Source organism: Polyergus mexicanus, unplaced genomic scaffold (genome assembly GCF_030449975.1).
Source record: "Polyergus mexicanus isolate NDT 795.1 unplaced genomic scaffold, iyPolMexi1.0 SCAF_12, whole genome shotgun sequence".
NCBI lineage: Eukaryota > Metazoa > Arthropoda > Insecta > Hymenoptera > Formicidae > Polyergus > Polyergus mexicanus.
The window spans coordinates 9,430,892-9,447,828 of NW_027223332.1; the positions used below are offsets into that span (position 1 = coordinate 9,430,892).

The following is a 16,937-nucleotide window of genomic DNA, read 5'->3' on the forward strand; positions in this document are numbered from 1 at the left end:
ATTACATTGAACTCTAATCAGGTAAAGTAAAAATGTGCCTCTAATTATAGCTAATAGGTAACAAATATTTTTATATATATATCTGCTAAGTAGACTATTTTAAAATATAATACACAAAGAATGTATATGTGCTATATTACATTATCATATATTCACTTAACATAATACATAATTGTACATATATATTAGTGGAACTATTGATTTTTTGAATAATTAATTGACAAGAATAAAGTGTGTCAAAATGTAATAATCATAATATACTATGTTAATATCCCAATAAGTATTTTGCACTATTTTCATAAAGCGTTAATATATATATATATATATTAAGATTCAGACATAAGTTGATTAAAAATAAGAAAACTTATGTAAAATTATATATGCTTAAATAAATAAAAAAAATCGATATCTCTCAAAATCTAAATATATATGCGAGTAAGAAGTGTATTTTTTGTTTTTCATTGATTCCCTTATTAAAAGTTTTATACTTCGTATATTTTTTATACTATATACTTACTCATAGCACGGTTTCAATAGTACGTACTATGCATATATGTGTCGTTTTCGTGTGACATGATTATATTTTATTATTAAAACAAAAAAGGAAGAAAAATTGGAAGAATTGCAATACTGTGTTCCATAGATAAGAGGAAAATTCACTTATTCGGTTATTACCGTTAAATTGTTGCATCGTTTGCTTCACAAATTTTATACAACGTGGCGACGTGTCGTTGCGATCGTGGCGTTCGAATTTCGAATCAATTCGAATCTACATGAATTCCGCGTTCAATGATCGAGAGTGGTGTCAAGCGGAGTGAAGAGTGAAGAGCAGTGAAGTGAAGAGTGGAGTGGGAGTGTGTCGATCGTACATACATGCCGTGATGGATGAAGTTTCGACGAACGGTAGGTGTATTTTGGGAAGAAAAACACGTTATCTCAATCAAATTATTGGTGATAACTTGATCTTGCCGATAAGACGAGCGTCGAGACGCCGCTCGTGCAAAGTGCCGTCAACGAAATGTCAATGCGTCGCGCATCGCGTGGGCGTCCTATCTTCTGTGCCTCCCGTGTTGCTCACGCTACTTTTGCATTAATAAGTTTATTTATGCGTTCTCTATCGCGTTATGTCCTCGCGACAGATACGATCTTTACACATCGTTGCGATACGTGTCGTTTGAAAGAGTCATGTTCCAATCGTCGTCAGCTGCTTCGTTACATCTGTCGATTATGTGCCTAATGTCAAATTTGTGATTCATGTTTCTTTCCCAAGACAAGTCCGTCTTTTTTCTTATCTAGAATGATTACATATATGCTTTCACATTATATGATATATATTTGCAAAGATATTGATATTATGAAATATAAATGTAATGTTGGATTGATTATATTATGAAATAAACAATACATGAAACTTTAATTTGATGATAATTTTTTTTCTAGATGTAGGAGGTGAGGAAAGTGGAGGAACATTAATATGTGCTGGTTGTCTCAATATTATCGACGAAGATGAATTTATACAGGCATTGAATCAAGAATGGCATATTGATTGTTTTCGGTAAAATTGTCAATTCTATCAATTGTCAATCTACTTAAAGAAGCTAGCGTTATATATATACATATTATAAAATATATTGCAACTCAAATATATTATTAATTACATCCTATTTTTATATTGGAAAAAAAATTATACTTTCCAGATGTTCGGCATGCGATATCGGCCTATCCTCCTGGTACTTTGAGAAAGATGGTTTGCTATTTTGTAAAGATGATTATTGGGCCGCTTACGGCGAAGCATGTCAGGGCTGCGGTCAGATCATCACAGGTCCTGTTATGCTGGCAGGCGATCACAAATTTCACCCAGAATGCTTTGCCTGTACTTCTTGTGGTGCTTTTATCGGAGATGGTGAAAGTTATGCACTCGTCGAACGGTCCAAATTATATTGCGGGGTTTGCTATAAGCGACAGATGCAACCACTTAACAGGACAGCAAACTACCCTTTTGCTAGAAAACCACATAGCATTAGATTGGTCGAAATACCTCCTAGCACGACAGATCTAGATAAGCAGAGAGGAATCAAACTCACATTAGACACGGCTCCCAGTCCTCGCAGTTGTGGTGCTTTGCTGCGTATTTCAGAGTATGTATGATAATATATTTTATATTCTTATAAATATTGTATTATATATATGCTATTCATAAACTGCGTGCACAAATGATGATTATTTCAATATAAAGTAGATTTTCTGAATTCATAGATTCAAATTTATGTAGATAGGTAAAAAAAGTTATATATCATATGTAATAAAAGTATAGTATATCGATCTCTTTATGACTCAGGATTATAAATTTACATTTAGGACAGTTGCTTCTCTAAAATATTTAACAGTGCATGGTAATCTGGATTATTTAAGAGAGTTGGTATATAAATTTACATATATATATTAGCTTCTAATAATATTCAACTAAAATGCAGGTTAATGAGAAATGTTCGTGGAAAGATCAGTAAGCTGCTGGCCTCTGTGATGGAGGTCCTATTTAGACTATGCTGCCACTTCTCTAATCATAGGTATTGCATAACAAATCAATAATATGCACTACATATTGCTAACTCAGACTGTGCTCGCATCTCAGCACTGATTACATTATAATCACACGTGAAGATATAAAATGTTTTGTCTAATTTTAATTAAGACATGTGACAACCATATTATATGTTAATTATGTGTTATAACTATCGTTTTTTTCTGTATCACGTGCATGTTTGTAATGTAATATACCAAGAAGTGACAGTTTATGTTGTTAGAATAAACTTAATTGTTGAGGAATTGCAGCTATTAATGTATACATATTATTATGTCAACATACAATGGATTTGGTGCAAGCTATTTTGTAATTTAACTACAAACTTAATTAGTTGATGCAATATTATTTTTGAATGCTATATCTTTTGCTTCTTATGATTTTTGATAAATTTCTATCATTTTGTGTAATAAATTTGTGTAATAAAAACAACACTTTGAAGTATATATTATAATCAAAAAAATAATTGATTAAAAATTTTTAATTATATATTTTCATTTTTTGTTTCTTTTGGTAATCTTGTGACATTTTTTTGTAATTTTTATCATCAGTTTGAAGTTATTCCATTATCCTGCCAATATTTACTATGAATTGTATTTTCATGTAAATATATTACAGTAAAGAGAAAATATAATGCATGCAAGAGTTTGCATGTCTTGCTAGTGCAGTATGTATAATAATAACAATAAAAATATCCCATAAAATAAATGTTACAGATTGAATATGTCCAGTGATCTTATATCGTTACACATTGGTGACCGAATTTTGGAGGTAAATGGCACCCCTGTTAAAGATCAACCTGTGGAAAATATCGAAAATCTCATACAATATTCAGACACAGTTTTACAAGTAAGTCGAAGTATTTCTAAAGTATATATTATCGCATTGGCGCTGACTTAGCACAATTAAATTGAACGATAAATACTTTTGATCTTTTAGTTGACTATCGAGCACGATCCAGATGCGGTATCACGACGGCCCACGTTCTGCTCACCGTCCTCGGCGATGCTGACATGTGTCGGTAGTCCCAGGACAAATTCCGAAAGCAAAGAGCGACTGTTTAAGCGTCGAGATGAGGGTTATATTAGTGGTGCACGGAGCCGACAATTACGAAGAACTAGAGATCCTATGCATAAAGAACGCAGTAGTTCTATGTCGCGATTGCTTGACGGGTAGGTCAAGATGAGCATGTTTATCGATCAATTGATACGATGTAATTTATCAAATTGAAATCCATTGTAGATCTTCTCCAACGAATCCTACTTACGATCTGAGCCGAACCAGATCCTTTCGCGTAGAGCCAAAGAATCAGAGAATATTTCGAGCGAGTGATTTGGTAAAGGGTGAGCTTCTTGGTAAAGGATTCTTTGGACAAGTATTCAAGGTTACACATCGCGACACGGACGAAGTAATGGTCCTCAAGGAATTGTATAGAGTGGATGAAGACGCTCAAAAGAATTTTCTAAAAGAGGTAATCTCATTTTTAAGTAAACATATATATATGTTATATATTATGTAGGTAAAATAAAAGTGTGCAAATATTTTTAATATTAAATATGCATAATATAATATTCTTGAACGCTCAAATTTGGCATTTTTTGGACATATCAGTGTCAAATTTTTATCAGTTTCACAGTTGTTCTTATATATTTTTTTTTTGGAAATGATTCAATAGGTTGCAGTACTGCGCTCGTTACACCATAACAACGTTCTTCGATTTATCGGTGTTCTTTATAAAGACAAGAAACTGCATTTGGTTACCGAATACATAGCGGGTGGCACGTTAAGGGCCCTGCTTCACGACACGAACGAACCACTGCCGTGGGAACAGCGTACATCTTTCGCGAAAGATATTGCTGCCGGCATGGCCTACTTGCATTCCATGAATATCATTCATCGCGATTTAAATTCGCACAATTGTCTCGTTCGTGAGGATAAGACTGTGGTTGTTGCTGATTTCGGTCTGGCGAGAATCATTCAGAATGGCAGTTCGCCGGATAATCGCAAGTATAATCGACATTCCGATGGGGAGATAAAGACCTCGAAGAAAGAGCGAAAGAAACGGTACACGGTTGTCGGAAATCCCTACTGGATGGCGCCCGAGATGATGAAGGGCAACAAGTACGATGAGAAAGTGGATATATTTAGCTTCGGCATTGTCGTCTGCGAGATCATAGGTCGAGTTCAAGCAGATCCCGACTACTTGCCTAGATCATCCGACTTTGGCTTGAATCAAAATGTCTTCAAGGAGAAATTTTGTTCTAATTGTCCTGAGACCTTTTATATGATCGCGTTCCTTTGCTGCGATCTAAATCCGGATAAGAGGCCACCGTTCGAAGTTATGGAGGTTTGGTTGGAAGGACTGGCTATGCATCTATCGGTAGGTGCCGAATTGCCGGCAGATCTGGATTTTGACATTAGAAATTACAAAGGACCGAGTCCAAGCAGTAGCGAGTCCACGACTCCAGAAACTTTGGCGCCGCAATTGAAACCTATTAAGGAGGGCCAGGTGCATCAAGAAAAAAAGCGGTCCAGCGGCTGCGATGACAGTACACTAGAACGTGAAATACAATCCGTATCGACATCTAACACGCTTCACGTACCTGAAGTCATCAATCCACGTAACAGGTATTCGAGGCAAAACAGCAAAAGTAACGACAACTCGAGCAATGTGGGACGTTATTCGAGACAAAATTCTAAATCAAAAGACCTTGACAAAGAGAAGTCCGACGTTATGATCTCACCCGATTCCAGTGGTTTTAGCGGATGTTATCTAAGGATTAATAATGCCAAGTTAAAAGATACATCTCCCGACATTCCAAATATCTACGCTTATTCGAAACAGGAGACGTATCCGAGACAGATTGATACGAGCGAGCATAATTTAACCCGAATACCAACTAAAGAGAGGATAAAGTACGTGGGAAGCGCGAGTATAGTTTCTGATGCTTCGGAATATATAATTGATAATAAAGGCTCGTATAAAATCAACAACAACCTGAAACATAAATCGACAGAGAAATCCAATGATACGAGCGGCTGTAAGACGAAATCAGAAAACAAATTTAAAATACCAGACACCACGACTTCCGTTGGCTCGTATTTACGGCAAATCGGGAAAGCTATCGGTGCTATGGAGAAGGAAAATAAAGCGATTAATAATCGGAACGACATAAATTGCGGTGACATCGATCCAAAGAGAATAGTTGGTGAAAGCACGAAGTCATCCACTGGATCGTATCTGCGAAGGACCAAGATATCACCGACTAAGGAGACCACGAAGAACGCGTTTTCCAATAAAGAGACTAACAAAGTTGATGGTGTTTCATCGTTATGGAAATCGATAGAGTCGAAAATCCCACCGAATCAAGAGAATGTCATCGAAAAAGAAGATGTTAAAGATAGACTATCCAGACAGGAGAGCAACGTGTCCGACGTCGGCAGTATCTTGTCTAGACAGGGAGGTCTCACAGTATTAGATTGCACGTCTAAAGATAACTCGTTGTTCGATACATACATGAAGGGTGACTTTCGCAAGAATGATTCCTTCAAAAAACGTAGCTCGGATCTATATCATACAGACAGTCTTTATTCCAACTCCAGTGTGTCGAAGCGTGAGGACCTTATCCCATCTAACAGGCAAAATGCGAGTGATGGTAATCGTCCTGTTATAGTCGAATCGATGGGCGATGATACTAATGATAAAAGTCCAATGATGACTTCGTCTATTTATGGCAGCGATTTGAAGGCGAATTGTCTAGCCGATTATACCAAGTGCTACAAGGGTATCGATGTTTGCAGACAGGATAGCTTCGGCTCCGATAGTGCACTTGGCACTATGAAGAGCGATTTCTTTGCGGATGTCGATTTTGCGCAGATGAGGGACGGCAGGCATACACCGGACTTGTGCCATACATCCGAAAGGTGCTGCACACCTAATCGTCCAACGACGCCGATAGAGAGTACTGCTTTATAAATTAAAACGCCAGAAGATAATAGCTTTACAACGTCGAAATAACGCGCGTAATCCTTGACGATGATTGAATCTCGTTGCTACTAATTTGATCTCTTTCTTCATAATATGTAAGATCCGAACAGGTAATGTGCTTAGTTTGCAGTATTAACTTTTTAGTCAGAGAGTTTATTTCGTCCATTACCTTTAATGCGTAAAACGAGGAAAGATTGAATTCATTTGATATGAGTGCGATATTTTAATTATACATATATATATATTCTTTCTTTTTTTTGAAAATTTTCCTGGAAGGACAGTAATGTCACATTATTTTATTGTTGAAACTGAATTTAAAATATTGAAAAAATTGGTAAAAGGATTCAAGATGCATAACTTTGAAATATTGCCGTTAATAAATCAAAATGCTTATCTTTACTAAAGAAAGTAACGACAATGCGATATTCAGTATCAATGAATTTCATTCGTCTATCGATCTTTAACGAATTTTTAGATCGTAATGGCATTAGTTAATTAGCCGTAAGGATTCTATTACATTCCTCTGCGAAAGATCTTGCCACACGGTTTAAAAAAAAAAGAGAGTTTAAGTAATAAAACATGACTCTCCGATAAAAGCATTCCATTCAAAATACTACTTACATAGCCGAGATTTTTTGATAAGTACGATATTACTAGCGTGTGCTCGAAAAAGCCGACACTGTGAATACGTTAATTTTTACAGATTACAAATTGCGTGAATTATAAAATTGAAAACTGTCAAAAATCAAAGTTGGTGCAAATACATATTCCCGGATATGCGACCACAAGATTATTTTTCTCGAAATTGTATACTTACGTCATATAGATTCAGTTTTTGTAGAATAGAATGTAAAAATGGTATTATATATGATATATCTGTTTCCAGGTATACACAGATGTACATCACAGTGTAAAATATTGTATACGTTTGTAATACTGCTGTATATGTACAGATAATTGATATATTATATATGTATGTATACATACGTGCATATAAATATATACATATACATGCGACACGTTTATATCTTCGTTATGTATAATACTGTTCTCGATATATTTTGATAAAATGAGATTATGTGTATATTAAAAATATGAATTATTTATATCTTTTATTTACTAGCATTATATATCTTTTAACGAGGATATAAACGATGGCAAAGTAGTAAATATTTCGTGTGTATAAAAAAGACAAATAATTTGTATATAATAATTTTGTACATATATCCAAATATTTGTAATTTTCAAAACACATAGATCGAGAAACGTTTTATATATAGTAATACTAAGTTTTTATAATTGCGATGCTAAGTATATATACACCATTAGTTTTTTCTTCCTACATTTACTCTACTTACTCTACTTTTACTCGAAATATATTTCTTTTCCTTTTTTTATCGCATGTCGACTTTATTTTATGAAATTATATGCTTTTATAGATGCACTTTTAAGCAATAACTTTAATATTCATACAATTTCATTATGTTTTTAAACATCCTGTTAAAACTGAGATTATTTCATGTTAGGTAATGAAATTAGAATGCAAATAATGCGACCGCTTATTTGAAAATTTTTTTCGGATGTACTCATACGTTTGGTTAAAGTATATTGTTTTAATTCAAAAATTATTAACGATTATTTAATTATAATAAAGGCATTTTCAAATTATTTACAGATAATATATTTTATGTAGATTTGTGATCGTTTTTCCCCTAAAATTGCATATATTGGATAAACGAAAAAAGAGTCCAATCAAATAACCCTGTCTTCTTAACTTTCTCGTGTATATAAAATACAGAAGAGATATTATCACAAAATGTTGTTTTTGATGATATCGCAAGCGTATTATCACTTAGAACAAAATAACATTAAACGCATGTCCATTCATAGAAACGGACGATTATGTGCAATAATTGTACGGCTTATTATATATATATATATATGGTAGAGCTAGCCTAAGAGATTATTTACGGCTTATTGTTACCTAATGAGAGCAAACTAATGAACAAATTAGTTGGAGTAAAGAATTTTGTAAAACAACACTACAATGTATTATGCGAAGAAAAAGTTTTGCAACTTCTCGACAACGACATGCAGCGTTAAATATGGCCGTACGATTCCGATTCTGTAATGTGAAAATTCGTGTATTCAATGTAAATAAACTAGGTAGTCATATTTAACTCTAAAAGTGTCGTGCGAACGAAGGAAACGCGATTGGGCATCAGATAAATCAAACATGTAGGATATATATATATATATTGGAATGACAACATGCATAATCTATTGTGACAAATCGCTTAAATTTTAAATAATGCGAAAATGAATTATTGTAATATGCCGCGTATATGAGACAGTATTAACACTACTCGCTACATATTGTTGCTTAGTAGTAACATATATACGTTCGCTATATCGTACTTCTTTAATACATACCGGGCACAAAAATCGTCTTAAGACCTGTAAAGAGATATCTGGAATGAGTAGACGTTATTTTTATAGCCCCTGTAAATTTTCACATCTTTTTGATAGCCGACATGACTGTAGACTAATATATAGAGTGTCCGACCATTAGCGCAATGAATCATTAACGATTAAAGCTACAATGGTGGAATACACTATATAATCTCGATTATCAATATTTTTACTCTACAAATTGTGATTCACTGATCTGATCTGTCGTTTTAAACAGATATCTTTTATAGATATAAAAAAAATTAATGTCTCTATTTGAGGCCGTAATTTATTATTAAAGAAACAATATTCTTGTAATTTTCATTCTTTCTGTCGGCCTAATCGGCCTAATTTTGCATATAGAAATCCTATAATAATTTTTGACACAACTTTCGAATTGTTTTTATATGTGCAGATGCAGATTCGATTTAACGCAAAGTATTTAATTATCACGAGAGAGAGAGAGAGAGAGAGAGTCGTGAATTTGACTCTTATTCAATATAATATAATATAAACATTTAATTGACACGTTGATGCTATCGTTATAAGAAACCTCGCGAAGTTTGCGAAGCGAATATTATCCAGATATATGGCTAGCAATAAAAAAGGGATGGCCTTGATGATTTCCAGATGCATTTGGGCTTGAAAGAAATTCCTAAGCGAGAGCAATAAAATGTACGAGACTGTATACATTTTCACTGTTGTTTTACTGCACATAAATTGATGAGCGAAATTGAAATGCGATTTGAAACGAAGTTAAATATTGTTATACATACCCGTGTATATTGCGACGATATATAGATCTCGATGACGATTATTTCTAAATACGTCGGCGATCTACATACTTGCGAACGGAGAATGAAAAAACAAAACGAGAGATTTTTATATCATCTTTAGTATTTTCGTTATCTGTGCGAAGGTAAGTTTACGAGAAAGTTGTCGCGCGGAGTTTTTTTTTTTTTTTTATGTGAAACAAAAATATGTTTTATTTAACATTCTAATAACTATTGGCGAAAGGAAGGAAATACAAAATAAACCATTGACAGTATACGATGTGTTCTGTATAATCGTCCTTTTTTTGTATTCTTTTAACTTAATTACGCTTAGCTATAATTATACGCGTATTACTAGGATTGAAATGAAAAACTAACCATCCGTTTAAAAAAACAATTTCATATTTATTTCTAATAAAATTATATAGAAAAGTACAGTTGTATGTATATATGTGAATATATTATCTCATTTTCAATATTCGCGTAATGTCGATAAATTACCGGTCTTAAATGCAAACGTATTGTTCCAGCGATATAAACTGCTGCCGTTAGATGGCAGCATGCCTTGCGCTACGTGACCGAAAATTTCACACGACGCAGTTCGAATTTCAAATTTCCTAAGAGTATACGTGTAATTATTCCTTGCATTGAGTATAAATTTCGCGGATACGTGATACTGCAAATTATTAATGATCGTTCGAACCGAAAATGATAGAGCGCAACGATGAAAAAAACTCTCCGTTGAAAATTGTTTAAAAAAAAGAAAAATGTGTCCCGTCGGAGGAAAATTCCTTATTTGAAAGAATTCCTTTGTACGTCTTCTCTTTGGCGAGCAAAGGTATCGTGTTTCAGATACGAATTTAGCATGAAACTATATAACCATGGTAAGAGTCGATATATGTACAAGTGCTTTAACATAGCTACGCGAATCTACATTTATAGGTTTGAATTTCTCATGACTTTCTCGAGCCCATTACGCCGCGGGGGGGCGCTGCTGATTTTAACAAGCCGTTAATTCAAGTGTAACCGTCGCGAGCGAGGAGTTCGGCAATGAATCCGTTTCGGGAGCAAAAATGTGATTCCCCCGCGCGGAGAAAACGTGTGTCGAGTGAGTAAGTGCTTACCCGCGCTTCCGCGTGCGGAGACAAAGTGTTGTGCGTGTAATTTGTCGCCAGCGGCAAAAAGAGGAAATAGGAGACGAGCGGCGGCAGGACGAGACGGATCGCGGCGGGGGAGGACATGTCGGCAACGGCAGCGGCAGCAATAAGAAGGTATGGAAAAAGCCGCGTTCGAGCGCGGAAATTTATGAGTCGCGACGTGTCGACGGAAACCTTAAATTTTAACGTTCCTGTGTCGCCCGCGGTCGGGGGTCCCGGCTCTCCGCGCTCGCCGTTTTAAGGATCTTAAGAGGAGTTGGGGGAGGGGTGAGGGGATCGTACGACGCCGGGGTCGCGGCAGCCGCACGGGTGGACGAGAGAAGGAAGAGGATAGATTATCGTCGGGCTGCGAGTTACATATAACGCATCTCGTGCCCGGGGCGTTCGAGTAAAATGATAATAAACGCGTCGACGCGACGCGACGCAAATTTCATCGCTCCTGCCTTTTCCCGTGTTTCGAAGGCCGTGTTCCAAAATTCATTTCTATAATTCACGTTACATGTATTATATATTTCCAGTACTGGCAATGAATTTCGGAACACGGCCGAAATATGGCGGCGTTCGTCATCGACAGTGACGTCGGTAAAACGATGTACGATGTATGTATATCGATCTGACGATCATAGATGGTCTTACGTATCGCATTAACGTTGCATAGGCTTGTACAGATGAGGCTACGCGCTTTTATCAAGGGGGCGTATACCTTTCTCGGATAAAAAAAAAGAAGTATATTTCATGATTTTTTTTTTTTTAGGCGGAAATATAAAAGCTACGAGGATCGATTTTTTCACGAATAAAAGTATACCGAGCTGGTTCGTCTGAAATAAAGAAATCGAAAAGGGTCTTGAAATTTATGACATTTTGTAGTCCCTATTGGATGAGATTTCTAAAATTTTGATTTTTAACAAAATGACGGACTTTGAAACTTAAGATATCGATTTTTGACCAAAATTTTTATTTTATTAAAAAAAAAATAAAAATAATTAAAAAATTGCGAAAAGCATCCGGGATAGGGACTACAAAATGTCATAAATTTTAAGACCCTTTGTTTCAGATGAACGAGCTCGGAGATTCTGCCGGTACCGCGAAACACGTAGGGCCTAGGGCGAGGGGCTGTAGGGAAAATACTTTCCATACAAATAATAAACAAAAATCAGAAAATGCAATCTAAAATGTGTACTTTTATTCGTGAAAAAAAACGATCCTCGTAGCTTTTATATTTTCGCCGAAAAAAAAAAAATCATGAAATATGATTTTTTTTTTTTGTCCGAGAAAGGTATACGCCCCCTTAAATGCGAGATAACATTAGTAAGACGGAACAAGAAAATTAGATGTTTGTATTTTGGTCTTTGATTTAATTGATCGAGAAAATCGGACGAGGAAGGTCTATCTATATATATTTATAATAAATCTCATTTCGCATAAAGATATATTTTATTAGAAATAAAATATATTTTTACGCGAAATGAGATTTGAGATCTTCGTAATAAATATGTCGGATGATTTGCAAGTGAAAGAAAACATGCTCGTTTCTCGTTTATATATCGGGTGCTTTTCTATTATTTATCAAAAATTATACGAAAATAACACGAGAGAATTGATATCAGAATTATACACGAATTACGCTAAGCTCATATGTGTAATATACGAGGAGAGCATCGGGTATATGGCGTCTCTCTTGGGATCGATCGTCGACGAAATTTTCCGAGATGGTCGGTCGCATCGTCGATGCTTATCTAAAAGTTTTGGGGTTTGTCGGCGGTACGTTATGGTGTAATAAAATCCAAGTAATTTCACCGCCGGTTCGTGTTCTCCCGCGCCATAACGCAGTAAAAGGCTGGCTTTATAAAAGATTAGTCACTATAATGCACAATATGTATTTTAGGAAATAGAAACGTTGCGCGATGGTGATTTTAAAACGGATTGTGCTAAATTTCAATGGCGTGAATATAGCTATCTTCTCTAATTATTCTTCATCATTTCTGACAAATCAATTTTAATCAATTTTCCTAAAATTGAAATTAGAGTTTTTTTTTTATTTGTTTCTTTTCTTTTACGAGTTATCGATACAGTTTCCAAATATATCTATAATTTTTAAGAATCTATGCATCTTTCTCTCTCTCATCGTGTGATGTAAATTATTTTTACAAGTCTCTCTCTCTCTCTCTCTCTCTCTCTCACTTTCGAAGAAGATTCAAAGGGATTCAAATATGTTTCATCTGCGATTGATTTCTGATTTAAAGCAACGCGTAGCTTAAATTCGAAATCTACCTGTGCGGAGAAAGAGGTCGCGAAAAAAGGAAAGCGGAAGAAAGAAAGAGGAAACATAGATTTTCTTTCTCTTCGTAAATCTTCCTCGCGCGTAACTCATATGACGAAGGAAGCCGCGCGCGGCGCTCTCGTTGCGAACGGAGTTGTTTATGCTTTCCTGTGCAGCGCTTTCTGAAATATGCAAATCGCGCGTATTCGTATAATGGCGTTATCGCGGTGGGATGCCGCCGCCGCCGTCGCCGACGACGACGACGACGACGACGACGACGACGACGACGACGGCGAGATAGCTGAATTCAAACGACGCGCCTACCGCGGGCCCCGTTCGTTCGAGAAGAAAATCAACATCGCGTTTCTCATAGCGATAAATGCGCGAGCTGCGAATTCCCGGCGCGGAACGAAGCCGTGTGTTGCTTCGCGTTAAGACGCGGTGGCGAAAAGGCACTATGGTATCGGTGTGTCTCGTAAATATTAATGTATATAAGATGCAAAACGGCAACTGTATTTTTAGATTCTTACGCCGATAGAGTCAGTTAAATGGATTAGACGAATGTACCATACGATATGCGTGTAAACAAATTACATCTATTATCTATCGTTAACTATACTGCTTTAGACTTGAAAAATTAATCGACTTAATCGTATTAATCCTTGATTGCAAATATATAATTAAGCGGAGTGTATTTTTATTATTACAGATATATGGTGATTATGATTTATAAAGTGAGAGATTAAATAAATTCCTGCGTTCGCACGTTTATCTCCCCGCCCTTCGCTCTTATAATATCTCGGTCAGCCGGCTTATCGCACCCGCAGAAAAGATTTCCGGATCTAATGCTATTGCTCTTCAATCTATCGTAAAATAGGATCGATATAGCGACAGTCATATTTATTATTGAAAAAGGAATATTTTAATCTTAAATGGAAAATTCTTAAATCTAGAATAAAATGCTTTTGGTGCTATCCCGTTAATTTTCTCACAAAGATGAAGATGGAAATTTGTAGCGATCTAACATCAAGTTATTCTAAATGCAAGAATATATAAGCTTAGATTTGTATATGTTACTCTTGTCTCAAGATAGTAAGACAATCTTATTTAATTCGAGAGAGAAGAAAAGGAATTATTGATTTAATTTTAAAATTGTTTTATTTTTATACTGTATAAGTATAAAATATAGTATTGTCATACGATTAAATATGTCAAGAATATTTTTTGTCTCGTTATCAGAAATCCTTTCTGAGAGCGCGGCGCTCGGGCGAAACCCGCTTCCGCGCGGCGATAAAGCCGAGGTGCGGGAGTGCGCGCGCGGAACGGGCGGTCTTATACATATTATAATTGATACGTTACAAGCGGCCCTACACGCCGTATAAGTTTATCTCCGACGCGCATCGACGAAACCGGTTAGATAACGAGGCGCGCGCGTTACATCATATAATAAAGTTTAATTATTCGGATAATGAGGGCCGCGCGCTCGTACTCGTCCAATGACAAATAGCGGCCCGACACGGCCACATCGCACCCGTGCGATACCGATGTAACGCGTACGGCGAAGACGACGAGCAGCGCGCCGATTTCACGTCTCGTCACGCATGCACGCGTCTATTCTTGCCTTTACGTAAAGATCGATTTGTGCTCTATCCTATTTCGTAGATAAAGGAGCCAGAATACGCGAAACACGTATTTATAATCAGTTTCCCGTTTAAGTAAAAGCGATAAATCCTGAAAAAAAAAAATATAAATGTCCGTGCGATTGTTGTGAAACAATGTTAAGCATTGTTCATTATACGAATTTCTTTTTTTATATCACGCAACATCAACATAATTTTCTTATTCCATGCGAAACGGATATCATTGATTATTTCGGTATTAATTATTCTGCCTGGCGAATTTCTATCGTCATATATTTTTCGATGTACAAATTGCCGATGGAAGAGAGAGACAAATAGCGTGGTGCGATCCATTTAGTTCATCCTCCATTTTAATGAACTTGTTACATCCGACGATCGTCGAAACTCCCGTCTTCCTAGTGTTTCTCAAATTTGAATTCTCGAGATCGTAAAGTACCGATGTAACCATCACCACACGAAGCCGGACGCAATCGACGCGAAGGATCTCCAAGGTATCTTCGATGCCGCCGTCGAATTCCAACGAGATTTTAAAAGAAAGGAGACTCGAGAGAAGGATGATGTACGTTCTGATCGTTCTCGGGGAGAGGGTGAAAGGAGAAGGGAGTATCCACGTTTTCTACGATATTTACGTGTGTCCGTATTGCGGTCAAACGGCTGTCGAACAGCGGGTTTTACAACGCGGGGACGGCATACATGTTGAATCAGAAACGTATCATCGGGCCCGGGGGGGCTCTACTGCTCGCTTACACGCATGTAGATAGATGAAGGTGGCTCCTAGGAGAAGAGAGGAGGTGGCGGTTGATGGGTGTAAACTCGAGATAGCATCTCCGACTGTCCTTTCCGTCGACTGGATCTACCGACTCCTACATCTCTCCGCCCGACTAGACCCGTCGTCTTTACCCGGTTTTTAATTATCCCCGGGGTTTACCCTCTGGCACACAAAGACAAAGGTGCGCGTCACAGACGCGGTCAGGTAAGAAGCGCCGCCGCTTCTTGAACGGGTGACGTTTTGACGCGTCTCTTATGACGAGATTTCAGAGAGATGACCCCTAGACTCGGTGATGTATCGTTTTCGGCTACGACACGCACACTTATTCTCTCTCTCTCTCTCTCTGTTTACCTTTTCCACCTCGTCGCCAGGATTCGTCGGGAATTTTTTTGCCGTCCGATATCATATTTTGAGCTTCGAACACATTAGTATCGTTTAGTAGTCCCGAAGAATCTTTAATGAAAAAAATATCTCCAGCAAATATATAGTCATAATTAGTACCATAAATAAGATAATGTTTCTTTGTGTATTTTTTGTTTAGTATATTTATTATGAATTTACATGAATTTTTGCTAAATGATTTCGTGAAAGCGCTTTTAAAAAGATAGATAAGTTTTCCGTTAATACGAAGACGCGTATCTCGAATTTACGAGAATTTCGAAAGATGCAGCGCGTGGTTGTAATGTATATTATTTTATTATCTCCCTGGCGCCATTTGTTTTTCGCCATTTGAGTATCGCGATCGGGGCGGATTTAGCAGATCGACTTTGTCGCACATTCGAATCGAAAGTAAGCCGTAAGGACGGAAATGACGAATAGTCGGCTCGAGTCTTTTGAACGTTTGAGCCTCAAGACGGAGAGAAACGTATACAGAAAAGACACAAAGTGCCGCTATCCGCACCATCAGTGTCCGATACTAGGCTCAGGTGACACGCTTTCCGAAAAGGTACCCACGTACCCTTATTAAGGTGGAGACACAAGATGGGCCCCTCGACAGTGCCCCGCCGATGACAGCAAATATTTACAACGTCATGCTACCTAGAGTAGGCGTTCTCTCGTGCGTGCTTGGCCATTTCGCCGGCGCCGGAGCTCTTCCTTCTCTCGATACAGAGTGTGTGTTTTTACCACGCGACGCTCTGTATCCCTTTTCCAACTCGATCGAATTAATCTCAGTTAACTCCGAAAGCAATTATGTCGATGCTTAATTGTTGTGTTTTAATTGTTGGTATCGCGTTTTCAACAAAAGCACGCGATCAAGTAGCGCGTATGAAAAGATTTTCATCAATTTATGTATATAATTCGGATTCGCGCGCATATA

General features: G+C 36.8%; 2 protein-coding genes across 4 annotated transcripts in view; one reads left to right on the forward strand and one right to left on the reverse strand.

Annotated features, from left to right (window-relative positions):
* The window catches only part of LOC138938443 (uncharacterized), a 355,984-nt gene that overhangs the window by 28,876 nt on the left and 310,171 nt on the right, over positions 1–16,937 (reverse strand). The gene's annotated exons all lie outside the window — the stretch shown is intronic.
* Positions 808–10,068, forward strand: Limk1 (LIM domain kinase 1). Of its 2 annotated transcripts, XM_070305252.1 has the most exons (8): positions 808–903; positions 1,441–1,555; positions 1,698–2,138; positions 2,475–2,567; positions 3,298–3,430; positions 3,521–3,753; positions 3,824–4,052; positions 4,257–10,068. In XM_070305252.1, the coding sequence occupies exons 1-8, from the start codon at positions 882–884 to the stop codon at positions 6,555–6,557; spliced, it is 3,567 nt and encodes a 1,188-aa protein (XP_070161353.1). In that variant the 5' UTR covers positions 808–881; the 3' UTR covers positions 6,558–10,068. The 2 variants fall into 2 exon arrangements, with proteins under 2 accessions (XP_070161353.1, XP_070161354.1); XM_070305253.1 differs by lacking the exon at positions 2,475–2,567.